The 15,511-nt window shown below is 45.4% G+C and overlaps 1 protein-coding gene across 3 annotated transcripts; it reads right to left on the reverse strand.

Moving 5' to 3' along the window:
• Nucleotides 1-2,230: 2,230 nt before the first annotated feature.
• Nucleotides 2,231-15,161, reverse strand: UTP11 (UTP11 small subunit processome component). 3 transcript variants are annotated; one of them, XM_005543913.4, is made up of 8 exons: nt 15,014-15,161; nt 11,484-11,545; nt 9,815-9,917; nt 8,987-9,100; nt 8,101-8,194; nt 7,870-8,000; nt 3,203-3,313; nt 2,231-2,481 (listed from the first exon to the last, which is right to left on the reverse strand). In XM_005543913.4, exons 1-8 carry the CDS (start codon nt 15,074-15,076, stop codon nt 2,398-2,400), a joined length of 762 nt encoding a protein of 253 aa, XP_005543970.3. In that variant the 5' UTR covers nt 15,077-15,161; the 3' UTR covers nt 2,231-2,397. The 3 variants fall into 3 exon arrangements, 2 of the variants coding, with proteins under 2 accessions (XP_005543970.3, XP_073867780.1); XR_012422337.1 differs by lacking the exon at nt 7,870-8,000; XM_074011679.1 differs by lacking the exons at nt 2,231-2,481; nt 7,870-8,000 and having other exon boundaries at nt 3,202-3,313.
• Nucleotides 15,162-15,511: the final 350 nt, after the last annotated feature.

The raw sequence follows: 15,511 nt of genomic DNA on the forward strand, positions 1-15,511 counted from the left end.
GACCTGCAGGGTCCACATCACCATAGAGCTGCTATTTGGAGACTTGGTTTGTACAAGAGACCTGAGCCAAACAAGTCCTGACTCAGAAAAGCCCTCCAGCTCCATAGGCTGCCCACAGCCCCCTTGGCACAGCTAGAGCAGTATGCCACCAACAGCCCAAATCACCCCTAGGCCAAGAAGGGTGGATCCTAAGCAAACAATACTCTTCCCTCCCCAACAAGTCTGGGGTCCCACTGAGCACGAAAGCAGCAAAGCCCTGGCCGATTCTCAGAATCCATGGGGCTGGGGCCTGTCTTTGCTCAGTCACAGGGACAGCCAATCTCTTTGCTTAAAATCCTTGAGCCTTGGAGACAGCACCCAGTATAACAGCAATTCAGAACACCCAGCTCCCCTTACAGCATTCCGATTACCTTCAGCCTGGAACTCAGAGTACACCAAAAGGATGGACCTTCCTGCTCCGTTTGGCCTAGGAGCGCACCTCTTCAAGTGTCACCGTGCTCCTGTGCCAGAGGGTGTGTAGGTATGCCTGTACCTATTTATGAGGCCTGGGTTATATGTGCCTTGTGCATCTGTGAACATGAGATTCCATGAGGCGAGCCTATCTTCATGTGGGTGTATGGTTTGTGAGGAGGCATTTAGGTCCATTCCCTATCCTCTCCCCCACTTTCCCACCCAGCAGGGGCAAAAGACGGAGCAGCAGCATCCAGCTGCTTGACCCCCGGATCAGACTGCTGCTTAGTCTGCTCACTCCCCTGTCCAGTATCACCATGATGAGCCCATTCCCTGGTTTCATCCTCAAGTCTCTCAAACTGTCAGCACTGACTGAGCTCAGCACGTCCCCAGAAGGGAGTGCACACACACAATGGGAAGGACTTCCTTCCTGAAGGCAAAACCTACTGGCTTCTGTTTCCTGGCCCTTCCTGTTTTCCAAGGCCCCTGATGTAAATTCCACTGGGTACACCCTGAGGAAACAGGCTTCCAGTCTAGGCTTGTACAGGAACCTCACAATCACGGGCACTTATTAAGTATTAACAAATTTCTTTTAAAGCCTTAAAATCCACACATGGCTCTTCTCCCTCCATGGGGTAAGGGCTGAGCAAGCCCCCCAGAACCCCGGTCCCTGTTCTCCCATGTTTGCTCTAAGCATGTTCAGTCCTGTCCTTACTGGCCTTGGCCTATAATCCTGACATGAGCAAACAAAGGAAGGAGAGAACCAGGGAAGAGAAAGAAGCTGGCTAACACACCCAGGGGTCCATATTCCCAGAGTGAAGATCTGCACCAAGCTATTCTGGCCTTGGAATTGTGAGTTGACATGGAGTGCAGAGGGCAGAGACACAGCCAGGCCTATTCTGATTTGGGCTTCATCAATAAAGAAGAGGTGCTCCCGTAGGTTCCTTGTTCCAAGAGTTTCTATCTGCAGCTTTAAGTGAGACAAAAAAATTCCTCCTTGGATAATTTATGAAGCCACCTGAATAGCTAATAAAAGAAGAATGAGTGACGGTAAAATCAGTCTATCCACTAGATAAAACACTATGCAATCACTAAAAATAATGTCTATTTTAATGTTTACTCTAGCATGTATTACTGTAAAAATTTTTGTGATGTAACAAACTGGGAAAGAGCTAATGATTTAATTAAAAAGTAGGACATCAAGTTGTTTACTGTAAGTACAAAACACAAAAACATGGACAAAAAGTGATGCGTTTTACAAAATGGAGAAAATCAACTAGACTACTCACAGTAATTGTCCACCTCCACAGCTCTAGCTCCTAGCACAGTTAACTATGCAATAAATATTTGTTACTATTGAATAAGCACTGGGATTAGGAATGAATTAATCTATTTTCCAAATCTGCTGTAATGAGATCCTATGTTTCATAATAAAAAAAATTTTGGGCCAGGTATAGTGGCTCAACTCTGCAATCCCAGCCCGTTGGGAGACCAAGGTGGGAGTATCGCTTGAGCTCAGGAGTTCAAAACCAGCCTGGCCAACATGGCAAAACCTGGTCTCTGCATAAAATTTAAACGTTACTCAGACATGGTGGCACACGTCTGTAGTACTAGCTACTCAAGAGGCTGAGGCAGGAAGATCACTTGAGCCCAGGAGTTCAAAGTTACAGTGAGCCATGATCACACACTGCACTTCCAGCCTGGCAACAAAGACCCTATCTCAAAGGAAAAAAAAAATTATGTATATAAAAATAAGACTAATTTCACAAACCAAAAACAATTACAGAAGAGAGGGAGATTTAATGTTGTCCATAGAAAGACATTAAATGTCAGACTGACAATTTAGTTATGGTTACAAACCATGCCATTTGGACTAATGGAATTTGAAGTTACTAGAAAAAGACAACAGATTTTTGATGCAGAATGACGAGGCTTATCTATAACATGTCAACGTTTTCGACGACTCTGAAATTTATAAATAGCTGGCGAGTTCACCGTTTCTTTCTTCACCTTCACTTTCTGAGTTTTATCCTACAAAAGAGTAAAAAGGTAATCAGTAAAGAGAAAGAAATGGTTTTGTAAAATCGAAAGGTTAATAAACTACCTATTAGCAGCCCTTTTCAAAGTTGAGAACACACAAAGCCCTACTGCCCAAGGCATCCACTGTAGGCAATGAATTAACTTCTCCCCTAGGCATCTAGAAAGTACTAGCTGTGTACAGTCCTGGGAAAATTGAAAAGAAAGGTGTTCAAGTATTTGTTTCATTTAAAATTATAATTTTAATTCTCTCACGGAACCCCAGTTGAGAAAGGCTAACCTAAATGATCTACAAAGCTAAAGAATTTGACATTTAGAGGAATGATAAGAATATGAAAGAGGCATCTTATATTCCTCAGCTCTGCTATTTAACTACACAATGTTGTCTATTTTTAAACACCAATGAGTGACATGCACTGTTTTGTTAACCTGTTTAAATGTTACGGGAGCTGCTCATAAGCTATAAAGTTCATATGCTACCCGATCCTACCCTTTGCTGTTCCAAAGCACTGACTAATAACCCCCTTATTACCTTCTTAATCAAGGCACATTTCAACACTGTCAGAGTAACAGACACTGGCTCAAACCACTGCCCCTGAGGAGCAGACATTTTCACTGGGGTTGATTTACACACAGCTGAAATCCAGTCTGAGTTAAGACCTTTACACGAAAGAAAAGGGAAAAAAAAAAAAGGCCTAAGGCTCTCTCTCCTCACCATAAGATCTTTGCGTGTTTGAATTTTCTGAGCAATAACGAACAATTTCTTCTCTCGTTCAATCCGCTGTGTCAGGCAGTTATATTGCTTTTGCCTTTCTTTAGCTATTCGCTGGAGAAGAAACACACACATTCTCAGTAACAATGAACAGGACAAAAATGAGTAAGAAACTGTTTCTTAATCCATTTAAGCCAACTGCATAGTTCATCAACTCCCTCCTTTCGCCAGAATCAACATAATATGGTAACAATAAAGTTACCCATTTTAGGAACATCACATTCTGCAGCTGAAAGGAACCCTGGGCCAGATGTAGTGGCTCACGCCCGTAATCCCAGCACTTTGGGAGGCTGAGGAGGCAGGGTCACTTGAGCCCAGGAGTTCAAGACCAGCGTAGGCAACATAACGAGACTCTCTCAAAAAAAAAAAAAAAAAAAAAAAAAATTAAAAAAGGAACCCTGTAGACTATCTTATCAAAACCCGTCATTTACAAATGCAGAAAAATGAGGCCCAGAGAAGAAGTAAGTGGTCCAAGGACACATGGCTCACCTGGAGCAGAGTCAGGACTGTCCCCCTCTCACAAATCCCAGGAATCTTTCCACTACTACACTAAGCTGCTTCAACCTTTGTGTGAGTGCCACAGTCACCTGAGATGATAGCAGGAATGAATCAGTGTTGGAAACCCTACACAAAGCGAATGGAGAGCAACAGAAGAGTCCGCAACAGAAGGTCCCCAGGCAGTGTGCTGGTGCCTAAAAATCTTACCACTCAGAAAGCAGAATAATTTTTTCAGCAGAAGCTGACCAGAGAATTCTCACTGCTAATGACTCCTCAAAGATCAGTGGGGTCCTTAGGTTTTGGGAAATCATCAACCTTAGAGAAATTGATGAAAGCTTTGGGATCTAGGCCGGGCGCGGTGGCTCAAGCCTGTAATCCCAGCACTTTGGGAAGCCGAGACGGGTGGATCACGAGGTCAGGAGATCGAGACCATCCTGGCTAACACGGTGAAACCCCGTCTCTACTAAAAAAAATACAAAAAACTAGCCGGGCGAGGTGGCGGGCGCCTGTAGTCCCAGCTACTCGGGAGGCTGAGACAGGAGAATGGTGGGAACCCGGGAGGCGGAGCTTGCAGTGAGCTGAGATCCGGCCACTGCACTCCAGCCTGGGCGACAGAGCCAGACTCCGTCTCAAAAAAAAAAAGAAAAAAAAGAAAGCTTTGGGATCTTTCTTCTTTTTTTTTTTTTTTTTTTTTTTTTTTTGAGGCAGAGTCTTGCTCTATCGCCCAGGCTGGAATGCAATGGCATGATCTCAGCTCGCTACAACCTCCGCCTCCTGGGTTCAAGCAATTCTCCTGCCTCAGCCTCCCTAGTAGATGAGATTACAGGTGCCCACCACCATGCCTGGCTAATTTTTGTATTTTTAGTAGAGACAGGGTTTCACCATGTTGGCCAGGCTAGTCTCGAACTCCTGACCTCAAGCGATCCACCTACCTTGGCCTCCCAAAGTGCTGGGACTACAGGCATGAGCCACCACGCCCAGCCTGGCATCTTTCTTGAGATAAATGTACATACATGTTTGTAAAAGGTTGTGCAAGCGCATACCTATCTGCACAAAATACCAGTGAGAAAGGGGGGTTTTCACAGACCTCCTAAAGCTCACTCATGGGTTGTCTACCCACTCCAAGTTACAGACAAAATATCCTTGCAATCCACCCACCAGCAGTGTCTTAATAAAAATAATTTTGCAGTAAACAAAACAGAAAGAAACAATACTACTAGACAAAAATGGCAAAAATCTAAACCTCCCTAACTTCTCAAAAGCTATGCTGATGAACTATTCTACATGGAAATTTGGAATACTAATCTCTCTAGGGACTACCACAACTCTTGAGAAGTGTCAGTGACATGGCTAATTGAAAGTACACCTGCCGGGCGCGGTGGCTCACGCCTGTAATCCCAGCACTTTGGGAGGCCGAGACGGGCGGATCACGAGGTCAGGAGATCGAGACCATCCTGGCTAACACGGTGAAACCCCGTCTCTACTAAAAAATACAATTGGGAGGCCGAGACGGGCGGATCACGAGGTCAGGAGATCGAGACCATCCTGGCTAACACGGTGAAACCCCGTCTCTATTAAAAAATACAAAAAAACTAGCCAGGCGAGGTGGCGGCGCCTGTAGTCCCAGCTACTCGGGAGGCTGAGGCAGGAGAATGGCGGGAACCCGGGAGGCGGAGCTTGCAGTGAGCTGAGATCCGGCCACTGCACTCCAGCACGGGCGGCAGAGCGAGACTCTGTCTCAAAAAAATAAATAAATAAATAAAAATAAAATAAAATAAAATAAAATAAAAAATACAAAAAAAAACTAGCCAGGCGAGGTGGCGGGCGCCTGTAGTCCCGGCTACTTGGGAGGCTGAGGCAGGAGAATGGCGGGAACCCGGGAGGCGGAGCTTGCAGTGAGCTGAGATCCGGCCACAGCACTCCAGCCTGGGTGACAGAGCGAGACTCCGTCTCAAAAAAAATAATAATAATAAAAATAAAAAAAATAAAAGAAAGTACACCTAATTGCCAGGCGCGGTGGCTCACGCCTGTAATCCCAGCACTTTGGGAGGCTGAGGCGGGTGGATCACAAGGTCAGGAGTTCAAGACCAGCCTGGCCAAAATGGTGAAACCCCGTCTCTACTAAATATACAAAAAATTAGCCAAGTGGTGATGGACGTCTGTAATCCCAGCTACTCAGGAGGCTGAGGCAGGAGAATTGCTTGAACCCAGGAGGCAGAGGTTACAGTGAGCCGATATCATGCCACTGCCCTCCAGCCTGGGTGACAAAGTGAGACTCCGTCTCCAAAAAAACAAAAAAGTACACCTAATTGACAAACAACAGGGTTATCACAAGAACACTCGTGAGCAAGCTCTTTGGCTGGAAGTGTTATCTACAGAGGGAAATATTACTGGGCCTCAGACTTCAACAATTCACGGATTCTAGCACAGTCTCACAGCAGTGGTTTCAGACAGCTTTTGTTTTCGCTTTATTGCACAGACTGTCAGATTTATGGGATTACCCAATATAGTCAAACTAATTAGGGGTATTTATATTACTAAAGCAAGTTTAGCTGCCTCTGAGCTAGAGAAAACTGCTGTGAAATTAAACATTGGAAGCAAAACTGATGCGGTGTAAATGATTCAAATCAAAACAGAACAGCTGTCTGCTTGAAACACATTGACAGCATTTTTTTTTAATGAATCAGTCAGAAGAGTTCAACTCCAGAAGGCTTTGAGGAAAAGCATGTCTTCTGCACAACCTAGTTACAGTGACGGAAAGCACCATAAGTAAAAGCCAAAACAAAATTTTTGCTACAATACACAATATGAAAGACCTTTTGGGCAGGCATGGTGGCTCACGCCTGTAATCCCAACACTTCAGGAGGCCAAGGCAGAAGGAAACACTTGAGCTCAGGAGTTTAAGACCAGCCTGGGCAACTTAGCGAGTTGGGTACACCTCCTGGTGTGTGTACCCAGTTGGCTGAGGCAGGACGATCGCTTAAGCCCAGAAGGTGGAGACTGCAGTGAGCCATAATCACACTATTGCACTCCAGCCTGGGTGACAGTGAGACCCTGTCTCAAAAAAAATAAAAATACACAAAGAGCTTTTGATGTGCGTATTCAATGCTAAAGGTTCAATATTGGCCAGGCGCGGTGGCTCAAGCCTGTAATCCCAGCACTTTGGGAGGCCGAGACTGGCGGATCACGAGGTCAGGAGATCGAGACCATCCTGGCTAACACGGTGAAACCCCGTCTCTACTAAAAAAGATACAAAAATATAGCCGGGCGAGGTGGTGGGCGCCTGTAGTCCCAGCTACTCGGGAGGCTGAGGCAGGAGAATGGCGTGAACCTGGGAGGCGGAGCTTGCAGTGAGCTGAGATCCAGCCACTGCACTCCAGCCTGGGAGAGAGAGCAAGACTCCGTCTCAAAAAAAAAAAAAAAAAAAAAAAGGTTCAGTATTAAAGTTCCAAATCCTTTAATCTTCAGTAATTCCTTTCTCTGCATTTTCAAAACACTGGCATTTGTTACAAGTATAAAAGCACAAAGTGCAGGGTCAGAATTGGGATTCAAACTCAGGTTAAAGGCCATAACCTAAGCTTCTGACCACTATACCACACATCTTCTGATCATAGAAATCAGAGAGCCCTTCTCCACTTCCATCCCATCATCAAATCCTCCTACAAATCCACTTTTGTAAGGGAACTCATGAGTTTTCCATAAATAATTATCTGAGACCAGCCACAGTGGCTCACGCCTGTAATCCCAACACTTCAGGAGGCCAAGGCAGGTGGATCAACTGAGGTCAGGAGTTAAAGACCAGCCTGGCCAACATGGCGAAACCCCATCTCTATAAAAAATACAAAAATTAGCTGGGTGTGGTGGTGCACACCTATAGTCCCAGTTACTGGGGAGGCTGAGGCATGAGAATTGCTTGAACCCAGGAGGCGGAGTTGCAGTGAGCCAAGATCGCACCAATGCATTCCAGCCTGGGAGACAGTCAGACTCTGACTAAAAAATAAAGTAAAATAAATTTTAAAAATTCTTTTAAATGCAGTGGCAAAAAAAAAAAAAAAAAAAAAACCACCTAGATTCCCCTAAACTCACATGTGAAGAACAACAGATAAAATTACCTTAAGTCCAGTCTGATTGGTAACTCCTTTCACTTTTTCTTTCTGCAAGGTCTCTATCCTGGGCCTATTAAAGACTCTGTCGACTAGCTCCGGGGCTGTTTGCAGGTGAGTTGCAACGTCAAACTGTTCAACTAAAATTCAAGACAATCCTTAAGGCACTGTCTGTTTCTAACACCAAACGACACAGACTGGCATGGTAGACTGTCCCAGAAACCTTCAAACATTTCATACCTTCCTTTTTGGTGTCAAAAAAGAACACATGCTTGTTCTGTTGCTTCCCCTGGAAATCCAGCAGATGGAGCTCTGATTTTAGTCTTTCAATTTTCTAGAACACAAAATATGGTCTCACTTTATATTAGATTCTTCTGGGGTACCAAAAAAAAAAAACTGCAAAAGTTTAAACCATTTCACACCATTATTGCCAGCCAGCAAAGAACTTGCTTTATTCTTTTAAAGGAAAGGATCCCAACACATATCAGGTACTGGGCACTTCCCAGGATGCACTTAATCCTTGTAACAGGCCGGGCGCAGTGGCTCACGCCTGTAATTCCAGCGCTTTGGGAGGCCGAGGCGGGCGGATCACGAGGTCAGGAGATCAAGACCATCCTGGCTAACACAGTGAAACCCCATCTCTACTAAAAATACAAAAAAATTAGCCGGGCGTGGCGGCGGGCGCCTGTAGTCCCAGCTAACTCCTTAGGCTGAGGCAGGAGAATGGCGTGAACCCGGGAGGTGGAGCTTGCAGTGAGCCGAGATCGCGCCACTGCACTCCAGCCTGGGCGACAGAGCGAGACTCCGTCGCAAAAAAAAAAAAAAAAAAAAAAAAAAAAATCCTTGTAACAGTCCCCTGAGACAGAAATGAGGGAAGAGCCTCAGGGAGTTGAATTTGCCCATTGTCATGAGGCTAGTAATTGGCAGTGCCAGAACTCAAACCTAGGTCTGTCTCATTTCCAAACCTGAACTCTTTCCACTCTACCATGCTAACTATACTTCTAAATCATTATTACAATCAAGTGAGATTGTAAATGCCAGAAGAAATTAACAAATACCTTGAGATTGATATATTTAAGTTTCTTTTCTTAACCAATAAAACGAATCAGAACAAAGAATGAATTACCTTAGCTTCTGCAACCCTCTTCATTTCTATATATTTGACGTCCTGAGTTCTCATCAGCTTTAGTTGTTCTGGGGTTACTTCTTCCTTAGTCTCCTTAATAATATGTACTCCATCCTAAAATCCAAATTTAAAAGATATATTCCCTATTACATTAAAAATCATTAATAAGTTATTGGCACAGTGCATGTGCCATCAATCTAGAACAAAGACAACCATAGGCCAAGTGTGCTCACACCTGTAATCCCAGCACTTTGAGAGGTCAAGATGGGCAGATCACTTGAGGTCAGGAGTTCAAGATCAGCCTGACCAACATGGTGAAACCCTTTCTCTACTAAAAATACAAAAAATTAGCTGGGCACAGTAGTGTGTGCCTGTAGTTCCAGCTACTTGGGAGGCTGAGGCACGAGAATCACTTGAACCCAGGAGGCAGAGGTTGCAGGGAGCCAAGATCACACCACTGCACTCCAGCCTGGGCGACAGAGAGACTCCATCTCAAAACAAAACACAACAAAACAAAACAAAAAAAAGACAACCAAATGCTGTATGCTAACAGCAATCCTAGACACAGGCCCCTGAGGCACACGTTCAGCGTGGCACCTCCAGTCATCCATCCTAGAACAGCTCCGGGTGTAAGATAACCCACAATCAAAGGCAGAAATGCACACTCCTCTGGAAGTAGAAGGTTTGCCTTGGACACTGACCAAGAGCACCTGGAGTAACCAGAGAAGGGTTAAATTAAGGCCAAGGATCCTTCTTCTCCATCTCCTCCCTGCCCTTATTTTCCAATGTGGGGAGCTCAAAACACCAACCAAGCCACTGGGCACCCACCTGGAGTTTAACCCGAGTCATTTTGTAGTAGAATTCATCTGGATTTTTTTCAAGAGCCTTCTTACGGAGAGCTCTGAGGTATTCCTGTTTTTTACGGTAGTCACTAAAAGACAGGTTAAATGAGGTTCATAGCAAAAAACAAAAAGATAATTTTTAAAAACCAAAACCCACAATAAGCAAACTTTACAAGCATCTAAAAGGCCACACAAAGCGAAACTCAAAAAAGCCAAAGCAGAGACTGGATCTGATGGACACTCCACTGTCACTGAGCTGAGCTCACGCTTCGCAGGGTCCACAATCTAATCAACAGTTCCTACTCCAGTGGAACCTGAAATTAACTGTCCCCAGCCCACATATGTTTCAGTGCCATTTATATCATTACAGGGAAACACCAAACAAAGTACAAATTAAAAGTCCTTAGACAGGATATGGTGCAAGCTTGGGCACCAGATGACCACATATAACTCAGAAACTACACAGTACAGTATAGCACAATGACTAGAATCATGGACTCTGCAGCCAGACAGCATGCGTTCAAATCTGGACTTGACAACTTCTGGCTAAGTAACCTTGGATAAGTTATCAAACCATCCTGCATCCCAATTTCACTTGTAAAATGAATACGATAATAGTAACCTATCCCAGAAGGTTGTTGGGAGGGAAGAATCAGTGTAAAAATGGTAAAATATCCTAGAACACTGCCTGGCCCAATAACAACACTTAATTATCATTAGGCTTAAAATCTCTGGGACCTACAGAAACCCATTTAATCCATCATCACCATCTAGACCAGGGGCATAAGAAGGACCTCAGCTGGCCAGGCACGGTGGCTCAAGCCTGTAATCCCAGCACTTTGGGAGGCCGAGACGGGTGGATCACGAGGTCAGGAGATCGAAACCATCCTGGCTAACACAGTGAAACCCCGTCTCTACTAAAAATACAAAAACTTAGCCGGGCGTGGTGGCGGGTGCCTGTAGTCCCAGCTACTCAGGAGGCTGAGGCAGGAGAATGGCGGGAACCCGGGAGGCGGAGCTTGCAGTGAGCTGAGATCCGGCCACTGCACTCCAGCCTGGGCAACAGAGCAAGACTCTATCTCAAAAAAAAAAAAAAAAAAAAGAAGAAGGACCTCAGCTGACATGTATGGCTAACAAATAATTACGAAGTATTTTGCAAATAAAGTGCTAATAGAGAAGAAGAATGGGGATAATTGTTTTATAAAATGCTTTCAGAGTTCATTATCACCCACGCTTGGTCTCATGAATCCATCTTTCACATCTCTTCATTCCACACCACACACATGGTATGTAAGAGACTCAACAAACGGAATTTCAGATTATATCTTGCACTTCAAGAAAACAAAGAGAAAAAAGATTCAGCTTTGGGCTCAAACACCAAGGCAGAGCCAAATCAAAGCCACTATGAGAAAATGATCTGGAACAACATAATACAAATAATTCACAATGCAACTACAGTTAAATAAATAATGATCTGCCTAAACAAAGAGAGAAATTTAGGGTCACAGAAAAAATTATCTGACAGGCTGCCAGAGCTTTGGCCATTTTATCAATGGCAGGAAATTATCCCCTGTTGGACACTCAGGCAATTCAGCTGCAGTGCAAGGAGGTTGTAAGCTTCTTGGCAGCGCCTCTACCAGAAAGACTGAACTCACTCTGCACGAAGTTTATAATCTTTCTTTTTCTCCAGCAAGCCCAGATGTTTTCGAAAGCCAGGCTAGAAGACAAAAGAAAAAACATTGTTTAGTTTCCTCTGCGAACACATATCCAAATCAACATGACACCTAACAGGCACAGGAGTCTCTGAAGCGCTCAGTAAATCCAGTCCTTGGAGCTAACCCATGACCCTGTCCCCTCCCCTCCCCACAACTGGGCTCTGCGCAAGGATGAGAGGGACCCTGCCAGCACCAGACAGGTCACAAGCACTGCTGTAGTAGGTTTCTTGGCCTATTAAGGACAGAGAGAGGCAACAATGACTCGGCACTAAGCAAGCAGTTGCCAGTTGTACTAAAATTACTACTAACTTAATCCAAGGGTTTATAAAATACTACAAAGGGAAAACATAGTAACAGAGAGGCAACTGTGGTAAGGGAGCTAAATTTAGAGTCTGGAGATGTGGGTTCAAATCCAAGTTTTACCTCTGAACAATCTGTGACCTTGGGCATGTCACTTAACTTCTCTGAACGGCTATTTCCTGACTGTAACATGAAAATAGTACCTCCTTCTCCGTGTTATCCTGAGGATTCAAGGAGCTCGTGTAAGTGGTAATGCCTGCACATGGCTTGACACATAGCAGCTATCCAGCATGAGTTTACTATCATTATTATACTTGTGGTACTAGGTATGAGACAAAAGTATGACAGAAAGTCCTTTCTCTGACGTAGGCTTGGAGAGCACGGAAGGTATAAGGATTAAATCTTGGTATGATCTTTCTACATACTACTATTTGTTGAGCACTTAGTATATGTCAGGGTCTTGCAATGTGCTATGCTCATTACACAATTTCATTTAATCCCCACAACAACCTTGTAAAGAAGGTGAAACAGGCACTATTGCTACCCCAGTTTTCCATAAAGAGAATGACGTTTAGAGAATGATATGCCCAGCCGGGCGCGGTGGCTCACGCCTGTAATCCCAGCACTTTGGGAGGCCGAGGCGGGCGGATCACAAGGTCAGGAGATCGAGACCACGGTGAAACCCCGTCTCTACTAAAAATACAAAAAATTAGCCGGGCGCGGTCTAATTCTCCTGACCTTGGCCTTCCAAAGTGCTGCAGTTACAGGCGTGAGCCACTGCGCCCAGCCTAATTTGGGTAGGATTTTTAACAGTCATCTTTCTCATAAATAATAAATAGCTATTTAAGGCCAAGCTCACATGTGCAATCCCAGCACTTTGGGAGGCTGAGATGAGCAGATCACTTGAGCCCAGAAGTTCGAGACCAACCTGGGCAACACAGTGAGACCTCATCTCCACAAATTAAAAAAATAAAATAAAATTAGCTGGGTGTCACAGTACACGTCTGTGGTCCCTGCTACTCAGGAAGCTGAGGCAAAAGAATGGCTTGAGTGAGTGGGTCGAGCCTGAAGTGAGTCGTGATTGCCCCACTGCACTCCAGCCTTGGCAACAGAGGGAGACACTATCTCAAAAAAATAAGTAAAATAACACCAAACCTCCCCTAATAATTTTAACTTTAATTACAGCAGACAAAGGGAGGTTGACAGAGTAGAGAAAGTAAGCTAAAGGGTCAAAAGAGCAACAACATGAGGTGAGGCAGAACTCTTGAAATCTCTCATGTCCACCTGAATGTACACCCGCATTACAGAAGGAAACCTGGTATTGGATCTAAAACAGTTTACGTAATAACACATACACCTTTCATATAAAATATCTTCAGTAGCTCCCCCACTGCCCTACTGAAGGATCTACAGGATAAAGTCCAAACGACTCAAATATGGAACGTTTGTGTCAATGGTTTACCCACATTTTCAGGATGGCCTTTTTCTCACCTCTTCCACATAGGCCTTCCATTCCTACTCAGCCATGGCCATGCCATGTCCACAGCCAGCTTTGAAAGCCCTCTGTTTTCTCTGCTAATCCAGTTCCACTACTTACAACTGTGACTTTGGATATACTATTCAATCTTAATCTTTAAGCAACAGATTCCTCATTTGTAAAATGCAGGGCTGTGCCTAGCATATAGTAAGTGCTCAAAAGGTGATAGTTTTGGCCAGGTGCAGGGGCTCATGCCTGTAATCTCAGCACTTTGGGAGGCCAAGGTGTGTGGATCACCTGAGGTCAGGAGTTCGAGACTAGCCTGGACAACCTGACAAAACCCCATCTCTACTAAAAATACAAAAATTAGCAGGGCATGGTAGTGCGTACCTACAGTCCCAGCTACTCGGGAGGCTGAGACAGGAGAATCGCTTGAACCCGGGAGTCGGAGGTTGTAGTGAGGCAAGATTGTACCACTGCACTCCAACCGGGGCAACAGAGCGAGACCCCATCTCAAAAAAAAAACAGTTTGATATATGCTATTAAGCAGGAAGACTGAACTGTAGTTAAGAGGCCTTAGTTCTATCCCATCAGTCAGCTGCACAACTCTTTCCTCTCTCTTCCTCATCTGTAAAATTAAGAGGGAGCACACACGTATGCTAAGGGCCTTTCTGAATCAGATATTAAGCACGGGGGCCGGGCGCGGTGGCTCACGCCTGTAATCCCAGCACTTTGGGAGGCCGAGACGGGCGGATCACGAGGTCAGGAGATCGAGACCATCCTGGCTAACATGGTGAAACCCCGTCTCTACTAAAAAATACAAAAAACTAGCCGGGCGAGGTGGCGGGCGCCTATAGTCCCAGCTACTCAGGAGGCTGAGGCAGGAGAATGGCGTGAACCCGGGAGGCGGAGCTTGCAGTGAGCTGAGATCCGGCCACTGCACTCCAGCCTGGGTGACAGAGCGAGACTCCGTCTCAAAAAAAAAAAAAAAAAGATATTAAGCACGGGATTCCTGACAGTGTTTCAATTGATTCTGCATATAAGCTTATTTCTACTCAACCTCCCTACACAGACGCACCCACCATAGAAATCCTAGAACTGTTTACTCTGCCTGAATCTGGTGTTTGTAACTGGACAAGTCATCACTCTGGACCTCAGTTTCCTCATCTGTATAATGGGAATGGAAAAGGCCAACATTAAAGGGTAAGACATAAACAAATAGCACATGTGGCAGATCTTCATGAACCACAAGCCCAGTGTGATGATGATAACACATTAGTAAGGACAGTCTCTTCGGTCAGGACCCCCATATGCAGCAGGCGGAGCTGAGCATTAGACATGGGATCCAATTTCAGCCTGGCAATTTTGCCTATATGAGCTCTGACCTCAACTCCTCAGAAAAGGCCAGGCACTTGACAGGCATTATCTTACTCAATCACCACACTGAAATCTTCCAGAGTAGGTTTTATATCGCCAAGGAAAGGGGAGCAACCCTGCTCTTCCTAGAACGGAAACGACAAATCCCCTCCACTCGTTCCCACGAAGCTCCGCCCCAGACACACCAGCGTCATTAGCATACATTTGCGTGCATTTATATACAGTTTGGACCCGGATCCCACAGTGGCGACAGGGTTGGGGAGAGAGTAACACATGGCGACAAGGGCCAGCACTCGTGGGGCCTGTGTGGTCCTACCTGGCTTCGCTCTCGGTGTTCCCGCTGCCGGGACTTAGCCGCCTTTCGAAAAGCCGCCGCCATCTCTATGCAGCCTTTGAAAAACTCACTGGACAACGCCGGATCCGCACTGCCTCTGCCGCCGAATCCACTAATTCCTACCGGAAACAGGCCTAGCCCCCCGTGGTTTAGAACCGCCCACTTCCTCTAAGCAACCTATCCGGAGCCGGTTTTCCGGATGTACGCCATCCAACACAGGCAGTCACCGCAGGCTGCTTCTGGGAAGTGTAGTTTCCTAGATCTAGTCTCGTGACTCTCCAAGAACCAGTTCTTATTCGCTAGCGCCTCTCCACGCTACCCAGATCTCGCCTTCGCGCTCGGTCCGCGTGGGCACTTGGGAACACGTGGCTGGCACTGGTCTCCGTCTGAGCTGGGCTCGGAGTGTGCGCATGTGCGGTCACTTACGGCTCGGCACGGGTTGCTGTATTTAGGCGGTATGTTTAAAGCTAGAGCAGTTTA

The sequence above is a fragment of the Macaca fascicularis genome, chromosome 1 (genome assembly GCF_037993035.2).
Source record: "Macaca fascicularis isolate 582-1 chromosome 1, T2T-MFA8v1.1".
Taxonomy (NCBI): domain Eukaryota; kingdom Metazoa; phylum Chordata; class Mammalia; order Primates; family Cercopithecidae; genus Macaca; species Macaca fascicularis.

Coding starts and splice junctions, on each gene's coding strand:
- UTP11 (XM_005543913.4), bottom strand. CDS start 15,076: ATGGCGGCGGCTTTTCGAAAGGCGGCTAAGTCCCGGCAGCGGGAACAC. Junction 9,101..9,814: donor TGACTCGGGTTAAACTCCAG/GTGGGTGCCCAG, acceptor TTTGGATTTTAG/GATGGAGTACATATTATTAA. Junction 8,001..8,100: donor TTTTGACACCAAAAAGGAAG/GTATGAAATGTT, acceptor CTTGAATTTTAG/TTGAACAGTTTGACGTTGCA.